The sequence below is a fragment of the Mirounga leonina genome, unplaced genomic scaffold (genome assembly GCF_011800145.1).
Source record: "Mirounga leonina isolate KUSES-001 unplaced genomic scaffold, KU_Mleo_1.0 Mir_129, whole genome shotgun sequence".
Classification (NCBI taxonomy): Eukaryota; Metazoa; Chordata; class Mammalia; order Carnivora; family Phocidae; genus Mirounga; species Mirounga leonina.
In genome coordinates, this window is record NW_023270323.1 from 61,526,902 (window position 1) to 61,536,389 (window position 9,488).

The window sequence follows — 9,488 nt, forward strand, 5'->3', positions numbered from 1 at the left end:
ACAGACCGCATCCATCCACGCACGCACACAGAGACCGCATCCATCCATGCATGCACACACAGACGCACATCCATCCACGCACGCACACACAGACGCACATCCATCCACGCACACACACAGACCGCATCCATCCACGCACGCACACAGAGACCGCATCCATCCACGCACGCACACACAGACGCACATCCATCCACGCACGCACACACAGACGCACATCCATCCACGCACACACAGACGCACGTCCATCCACGCACGCACACACAGACACACGTCCATCCACGCACACACACAGACCGCATCCATCCACGCACACACACACAGACGCACATCCATCCAGGCACGCACACACAGACCGCATCCATCCACGCACACACACAGACACACACCCATGCACGCACACACAGACACACATCCATCCATGCACGCACACAGACACACATCCATCCACGCACACACACACAGATGCACATCCATCCACGCACGCACACACAGACCACATCTATCCACGCACACACACAGACACAATCCATCCCTTCACATACACACAGACACACATCCATGCATGCACACACAGACCACATCAATCCATGCACGCACACACAGGCACGCTCTATGGCTTGTTCCTGCTGCCCTCTTGCCAGGTCCTGGTGATCATTGCTTCCTTTAAATAAGTGCAAACAAAATAAGAATAACTGGCTCTCTAAATTCATGCCTTTGGGTCGAGGCCTAGTTAATGCTTCTTTCAACAATGTCAGGAGCCCAGTGTCTCAGTGCTACTAAAAATGGGCCGTCTACTCGCTTTTTATTTTTAATTTATTTTTTTACTTGCTTTTTAAATAAGTAAGTAAAGCCAATAACCTTTTAAAGACTTCTCATTTATCAAGTGCAATCTGATCATAATATTGACTTTATAGACAGCACCAACGGTAGCCTGTGACCCCACAAGAGGATTTCCTTTAGTGGTTCCCGATTTGGGGTCAGAGCAGTATTTTGCTATTGCAGCGTATCAGGTAGACATTCTGGATCAGGAGGCTCCTAGGAAGCTCGCAGGTGCAAAGTCGTTTTGCAGCAGGTGCAGGGGTGGAGGGAGGCAGGGAGAGCGTAGTTCCACCCCTCCCAGAGCAGAGATGGTAATAAGCCTGATCTTGGCAGCACTGGGAGGTCTTTGAGGTGCACAGGTGCCCCAGAACCTCCGAAGATGCCATGTCAGATGCGCCTCCGCGGTGCGGCCACCTGGCCTCCTAGTGCTGAGCTCGCACTCCCGAGAGCAGCCCCACCCCTGCCAAGCGCGCACTCAGCACAGAGCACCACAGGTGAACCTGGCGAGAAAGCCCAGGCCTTTGGACCCTAAACCCGGTCCATATTAAAGGAAACAAGGAAGGGGAGACCCGCTTTCCATGGGCTCTTTGCTTCCCTCTTTTTCCAGATTTGGGAAACGGGTGAGGGATGAATGGGCTGGCCCCCTGGCCTCCCCTCCTCCCACCCCATGCTAGGAGATGGAAGCGGAGTGAAGCTTTGCTTTGTGCAGGGCGGGGAGGGGAGTCCCCACCAGGGCTGGTTGCCAAAGCTGCTTGCAGGCCTGTGAGGTGCCAGGAGCCGGTTTGTCTCGTTGGAAACTCACCACAGCCCCGAGGTCTTAGCATGGGTTGCCTGCCTGCAGGTAGACGACAGAAGCCCTGTTCAAGAGAAAGGGGGCATAGAGATGATAAAGAGCTCGGCTTGTGAAAACTGATGGACGTGGATTGTACTCCGGACTCTGCCAGGCGCTGAGATATAATATGGACTGTGGCCTCTGGGGCTCGGTTTCCTCATCTGTAGAATGGGCAGTGCATGTACTTTATATGGATGCTGTGAGGAGTCAGTGAGTGCCAGGCACCAAGTGAGCAGTTCTAACGAATGTCAGCTTCCTTCTCACACCTTCACAGATGGAGAGATCAAGGCTCAGGCGTGTTGAATCACTTTGGGGGCAGAGCCCAGGGCCTGTCACTGCTGTATCTCACCCCTTTCTTCTCTTAGGTGGACCTCGGTAGGAAGGGACGGTACCGCCCTCTGCTTGCCCTTCTGACAATCTGCAGCTGGTCGCATCCCTACGTGCATCAAGTCATTCATTCATTCATTCATTCATTCATTCATTCACAAGGATTTCTTGAGCCCTTAATCCGAGCTAGGCACAGTCTAGGTGCTGGGGTCACAGCCATGCACAGGCCAGATGAAAACCTCCATCCTCAATGGGTTTGTATTATAATGGGAGCAAGAGATAATAAAAAAGACAATTATAATACAGCTAACACATCAGATAGCAACACACTAAGAAGGGACAAGAAGAGGGGGATGGGAGTTTTGAAGAGCCGGCCATGGGAGTGTTGACATTTTAGATTGTGTCTGGTAAAGGCCTCGTGAGGAAGGTTGTTTGGAGAAGCCAAGTGGGACATGGGGGGTTGATCCATGGGGACAGTGTGAGGAGGAAGCAGTGCAGACAGAGGCAACAGCAAGTGCAAAGGTCCTGCAGCGGGTGGCTATCTTTCCTGTTTGGCTCCTCCAGGGGGCCATTTTGGCCTGAACAAAATGCTCCAGAGGGAAAGCTGCGGGGACAAAGTCAGAGAGGTAAGGAGGGCTGAGCACGGGGGCCTTGCAGGTCCTGGGAAGGACTTGGGTTTTTAATCTAGAGCTCGGCAGAACCACAGTGAGCTTTGCACCGAGGTCGGCAGGGCTGCCCAGGACGAGGCAGCGGTCTGGCGCAGGGTGCTGGGCTGTGAGCAGCTTGTGTTGGGGACAGGGGACAAAGGCGGAAGCAGAGCGACTAGCTGAGAAACTGATGCGGGAATCCTCACAAGCGCATGGCCCAGGCCTGGCGTAGGCCGCAGTGGTGGTGTGTAGGAAGCCGGCCGTGAGGGCGCACTGGGTGTGGCCAGGGCCCGAGCGAAGGCTGGGCCTTGCTAGTTTCTGGGGACTTCTCAGCCCCTCGTTCTCAATCTTCTGAGCTGGGGGCAGCCCCCCCCCCCAATGCCCACCTGGATCCTCTTCACAGCCAAGCCTGAGAAACAAGTTACAACAGTGGGGTAGTTCAGCCCCTGAGCCCCAGCAACATCAGGCTTGTTTCTGATAAAACTGGTTCCAGATCTTTCTAGGTGGTGACCTTGGCCAAGTTAGTTACTTTCCATGAGCCCCTTTCATCTGTAAAATGGAAGTATCGTGAATTCTCATTTCATCTGTAAAATGGGATCATCATCGTATTGGACCCATGAGAATTTAATGGGGATCGTGTGTGTAACACTTTGCCCAGAGCCGGGCATATAGTAAATCCTCAACAAATGTCAGTTTTATCATCTGGGGATAAAAAAAGGAGCAGCCCTCCTTCTCCTCCCTCCCAGACCCTAAAATTTCTCACTTCAGGTAAACTCCGTAACTCTCATCAGCGCAGGAAAGGAGGGGCCAGCATGGAAGTCCCAAGGGAGCAGGGGAAGGGGGTGGTTCAGAAGTCACATGGATCCCTCAGCGCAGGAGAGAGTGTGGCTAGCTGGGATTGAGCTTAGTGTGGAGGAAAGCCCAAGGCACACACGTGCCAGGCAGATGCCAAATGGACAAGCAAGGGCGCAGCCCTGCAACCACTTGCCTTGAACGAGACCAGTGTAAACACGGATCCGTTCTCTGCGCATGGGCTATGTGTGTCTCATTTGTCATCTTGCTTGATCACGGAGTGATCCTAGAGTCTGCAAGGGCTGGGCAGGGGTTTCTCAATCCATTCCCGGCGAGACTGGGGCTCTGAGCCATGGAAGGGGCATGTGCATGCAGTCTTCCTTTGCCATCCTGGTGAGCATGGTGCTGAAGGGGCATCCCCAGCCATACATCCGCTTTTGGGAGGAGAGGGAATGCCACGATCAGGGTCACCCCAAGGCTTTGCACTTCCTATCTTCTCCTTTTGTTCCTCTACATCTCTTCTCAGCTCTCCTGTTTTTGGTTTATTTTGTTTGCCTTTGATTTCTCCATGCCAGGTATGTTCCAGCCTGCAGTCTCTCTTCCTATATTAAAACACACACACACACACAAACACACACACTGATCTCTACGGCTATTGACCATTCAATAGACTAAAAGTGTTTAGCTGGATGAAGGTATTCTGGAACATGTCCAAAGAAGGAATTCTTTCTGTCTTACACAGCCCCTCAGCGGAGACAGGCAGGCAGGCAGACCTGAAGGACACTCCCAGGTGGCAGGGACCTCCCTAGCTAGGCCACTCAGGAAGGGGACCCAGAGAATGCACCCACAGTTAGCGTTGGCAGGAGGGGGTTAGTAGAGCTTCCAAAGACCAGTTTGGTAGTTTAAATCCAGAAGCCTTCAAAGTGTGCACAGCGTTTACCCCAGCAATACCTACATTTAAGAACACTGCCAGATGGTTTTCAAAAAAGACTGCTCTACAAGGAAGCATGTTACTCAAAATAATGAAAAGCTAGAAATAACTGCAATGTCCAACAATAGGGGATTTGTTAAAAATCCGTACAGTGCAATACCTTATAGTATTTAAAATTCAGGTTGTAGAAGGTGCAGTAGCAGGGGAAAATGTTCACAGTGTCATGGTCAAATAAAAAAAAAAAGGTAGGTTGTAAAAAGCTCATGTATCCTATAAGCCCAAATTCATTTGTTTATTTATTTTTAAAGATTTTTGTTTCTTTTTTGGAGAGACAGAGAGCATGAGCTGGGGGGAGGGGTGGTCAGAGGGAGAGGGACAAGCAGAACAGGGAGCCCCATGCAGAGCTCGACCCCATGACCCCGGGTCCATGACCTGAGCCGAAGGCAGACGCTTAACCAACTGAGCCACCCAGGTGCCCCCCAAATTTATTTTTATTTTTATTTTTTATTTTTTTTTTAAGATTTTATTTATTTATTTGACACAGAGAGACACAGTGAGAGAGGGAACACAAGCAAGGGGAGTGGGAGAGGGAGAAGCAGGCTTCCTGCGGGGCAGAGAGCCCGACGTGGGGCTCGATCCCAGGACCCCGGGATCATGACCTGAGCCGAAGGCAGACGCTTAACGACTGAGCCACCCAGGTGCCCCCCCCCCACCAAATTTATTTTTAAAAAACACATTTAACGTTTAGAGTAACGATTAAGGAAATATATCAAGACGTTAAGTGTTATTTCAACTTTGCAGTACAAGTAATTTTGATTTTCTTCTTGGTGCTTTTTGATATGTTCATAGCTGAGTGTAGACTGGAGCCAGACTACCCGGATTTAGGTCCCAGGCTCTACCACATACTAGCTGTATAAGTTACTTCACTTCTCTGTGCCTCAGTTTTACCCTTTATAAAATGGGGATGATGCTGCTGATGATAGTATTGGTCTTCTTGGGTTGTGTTAAGGATTAAATGAGTGAATACATGTAAAATGCTTAGTGTAGTTCTCGGTCATAGTACACACTATAATTGTTACCTATTATTATTATTTTTTTAAAGATTTTTAAAAGATTTTATTTATTTGACAGAGAGAGACACAGCGAGAGAGGGAACACAAGCAGGGGGGAGTGGGAGAGGGAGAAGCAGACTCCCCGCTGAGCAGGGAGCCCGACGCGGGGCTCGATCCCAGGACCCCGGGATCATGACCTGAACCGAAGGCAGACGCCCAACTGACTGAGCCACCCAGGCGCCCCTGTTACCTATTATTTTTAAAATTTGCTTTGGGGAACATTGAAAACTTTTATACTCAGAAAAGAAAAAGGAATAATTAGTTTAAACAAAATAATTTGTTTAAAACAAAAGAAAGGAACCAAGTTCTTGCAAGAAGGCCAAAATAGTGAAAGAGAAAAGTAAGTATCACTCGAAAAACTACCCACTGGCTGCCCCCAAAGTTAATACTGAGGACAGGAATTGGATAATTATCCTTGTAATTTACAGACTAAGTTCACTTTGGTCCAATCGCCTAGAAAATCAGGGGGAAGAAATAACTTTTAATCCAGTGACCTAGATGGAGGGTCAATCCTCTTTGGGATGTGGGTGGTCCATTGCTGGCTGGCTGAGGAGGCTGAGGGGGGCAGTCTGGGGGTCCGCGTGCAGTGTGGGAGAAGACTGTAGGAGGTGGTCCAGACGGAAGACTTCCCCTTTTCCAGCAGAGTTCCGGTTCTGGGCCGCCTGAGCTAGATCATTCACGCCATTGACCATTCTTCAGGTACTTACGCGGTGCCTGCTATGGGAGATTTTAGAGGGGTGAGGTCAAGACAATCGTTTCAATTATCCAGTAATGACAGCTACTAATTGTTGACCACTTCCTGTTTGTGGGTGCTCTGTTCTAAAAACACCAACTGAGCCACCCAGGTGCCCCCAAATTTATTTTTATTTTATTTATTTTTTATTTTTAAAATTTTTTTTAAGATTTTATTTATTTGTGAGAGAGAGAATGAGAGAGTACATGAGAGGGGGGAGGGTCAGAGGGAGAAGCAGACTCCCTGCTAACAGGGAGCCCGATGTGGGACTCCATCCCGGGACTCCAGGATCATCCCTGAGCCGAAGGCAGTCGCTTAACAAACTGAGCCACCCAGGCGCCCACCCCCAAATTTATTTTTAAAAAACACATTTGAGTATGTGTGTAGAGTAACGATTAAGGAAATATATCAAGACATTAAGTATTATTTCAACTTTGCAGTACAAGTAATTTTGACAGAGGGCTTAACACTCCTCTGTTCTGTCTCTGCCTCCGTTCAGCTTCCTTTGGCTCCAGAAATCAGAAGGAGCCAAATGTCTTCATTACATTCTTTTCCTCCTGTCTCTGAGACCTGACTCCTACCTTTTTACCCTCCCTTACCCCCATGCCCCGAACAGAAGCCCATTTGTCTCATTCCACTGTCCGGAGTTGGGAAATACTTTTTTGAATAAATTGGAGACAATTCCCTTGGTGTTGGTGCCTTCCCTGAATAGTACTCTTGCCTCTAAAGATACCAGAGGCCAGGAGACCAGCCCTTAATGGAGACACATTTTGTTTTTTAAGTTTTTAAAAAAAATTTTTTTTTAAAGATTTTATTTATTTATTTGAGAGAGAGAATGAGATAGAGCGAGCATGAGAGGGGGGAGGGGCAGAGGGAGAAGCAGACTCCCTGCCGTGCAGGGAGCCCGACGCGGGACTCGATCCCGGGCCTCCAGGATCATGACCTGAGCCGAAGGCAGTCGCTTAACCAACTGAGCCACCCAGGCGCCCTTAAAAATGTTTTAATTGTGGGGAAATCTGCAGAACATAAAACTTACCATCTTAACCATTTTTAAGTGTACTGTTCAGTAACGTTAAGTGCATTCACGGTGTTGTGCAAACAATTTCCACAACTCTTTTCATCTTGAAAAACTAAAACTCTATATCCAGTAAACACTAACTCCCCATCCTCCCCCAGCCCCTGGCCCCCATCATTCTATTTTCTGCCTCTCAGAATCTGACTGCTTTAGGGACCTCATGTAAGTGGAGTCAGATATTATTTATCTTTTTGTGACTACCTTTATTTCACTTACGATAATGCCCTCAACGTTCATCCATACTGTCATGTGTCCTGTGTGAGGATCTCCTTCCTTTTTAAGGCTGAGCAATGTTCCATTGTGTGTCTATACCACATTTGGGTTATCCATTCATCCATCAGTGGACACTAGAGTTGCTTCTACCTTTTGGCTATTGTGAATAATGCTGTTATGAACATGCGTGTGCACATCTCGTAGAGACCCTGCTTTCTGTACTTTTGGGTATGGACCTGGAAGTGGAACTGCTGGATCATATGGTATTTCTATGTTCAGACTGTCGAGAAGCCGCCATGCTGTTCCATGCATCAGCTGCCCCATTTTCTCACATTTCTTTACATCTGTCCCCATTTTCCAGCTCACGAGGGTTCCAATATCACTACGGAGGAACATTTCTCCCTGCGGTACCCTAATGCCCTCTCGTTTCTCTTGGGGCACAGGTCAGTCCATTGTGGGCTGTAAGGCCATCCTCATCGACGACCAGGTTTTCGTGGTGGTGGCCCAGCTCTTCGGCGGCTCTCACATCTACAAATACGATGAGAGCTGGACCAAGTTTGTCAAATTCCAGGACATCGAAGTCTCTCGCATCTCAAAGCCCAACGATATCGAGCTGTTTCAGATCGAGGATGAGACGTTCTTCATCATCGCAGACAGCTCTAAAGCTGGTCTGTCCACGGTGTATAAATGGAACAGCAAAGGGTTCTACTCCTACCAATCTCTGCATGAGTGGTTCAGGGACACGGATGCAGAATTTGTTGACATAGACGGGAAGTCGCATCTGATTCTGTCCAGCCGCTCCCAGGTCCCCATTATCCTCCAGTGGAATAAAAGCTCTAAGAAGTTTGTCCCCCACAGTGATATCCCCAACATGGAGGATGTACTGGCCGTGAAGAGCTTTAGGATGCAGAATGCCCTCTACCTTTCCCTCACCCGCTTCATCGGGGACTCCAGGGTCATGAGGTGGAATAGTAAGCAGTTTGTGGAGATCCAGGCTCTTCCATCCCGGGGGGCCATGACCCTGCAGCCCTTTTCTTTTAAAGATAATCACTACCTGGCCCTGGGGAGTGACTATACATTCTCCCAGATCTACCAGTGGGATAAAGAAAAGCAGCTATTCAAAAAATTCAAGGAGATTTATGTGCAGGCACCTCGTTCCTTCACAGCTGTCTCCACTGACAGGAGAGATTTCTTTTTTGCATCCAGTTTCAAAGGGAAAACAAAGATTTTTGAACATATAGTCGTTGACTTAAGTTTGTGAAGGGGTGACTGGTGAATTTAGAGACACATAGCACTAGCTTTCACAAGAGAGGCCTGAGAAGCAAACAGAAGGCCAAGTTCAGAGCTCCGCAATTAAAAACGCACTGGGGAAATAGAAGTTTTCAACATTTTAGAACTCGCATTTCAATCGGGGATTGCATTTATTGGCTAACTGCATGACATGTCCATTCTCCCATTTCAAAAGACATCTTAAAGCCTGTTATCTCTGAGAAAAGAGTAGAGTATTAACTCTTACCATCTAGGGAAGTAATGTGCTTTTTTCTTTTTCTTTTCTTTTCTTTTTTTTTTTTTAATGAGGAAGGAGGAAATCGGATAAGATGGGACAGTTCTTATGATGAAATTAAAAAAAAAAAAAAAAAGACCAAACTATGGGCCCTTCTCATTCCATTTTAGCAATCTTATTGGGTAAGAATGCTTAAAGCCAAAGTCAGCTGAAAAAATTTGCTGATGATTCATTTAAAAATCTGATAACACTCAGCAATGCTATTTTGAGTCATTTCAGTTTCCTGAATGCCCCTTCATAGCAGAACGTTGGCTGTTTCATTGGCTCGGGTGGATGCTCGTGATGGGGGGTGTTCACAAAATAACGTTGGGCATTGCTTCCTTTGCCACAAAGAAAATACTCTGCTGACACACTTCCAGACCCAGCACGGGCCATAGGCCCATGAGTGAGACAAAGGCGGTTTCCCCTCTTCCTTGTGGTTCAGAGCCGACCTTGTGGCGCCT

The 9,488-nt window shown here is 48.2% G+C and overlaps 1 protein-coding gene across 1 annotated transcript in view; it reads left to right on the forward strand.

Annotated features, from left to right (window-relative positions):
• LGI2 (leucine rich repeat LGI family member 2) overlaps window positions 1–9,128 on the forward strand; it is a gene marked incomplete at its 5' end in the record, with an annotated part of 28,911 nt that extends 19,783 nt beyond the window's left edge. Inside the window, one exon of the mRNA XM_035004358.1 lies at window positions 7,925–9,128. Coding sequence (XP_034860249.1) covers window positions 7,925–8,742 — 818 coding nt within the window. The remainder of the gene's footprint in view (window positions 1–7,924) is intronic.
• Between the last annotated feature and the right edge of the window lie 360 nt (window positions 9,129–9,488).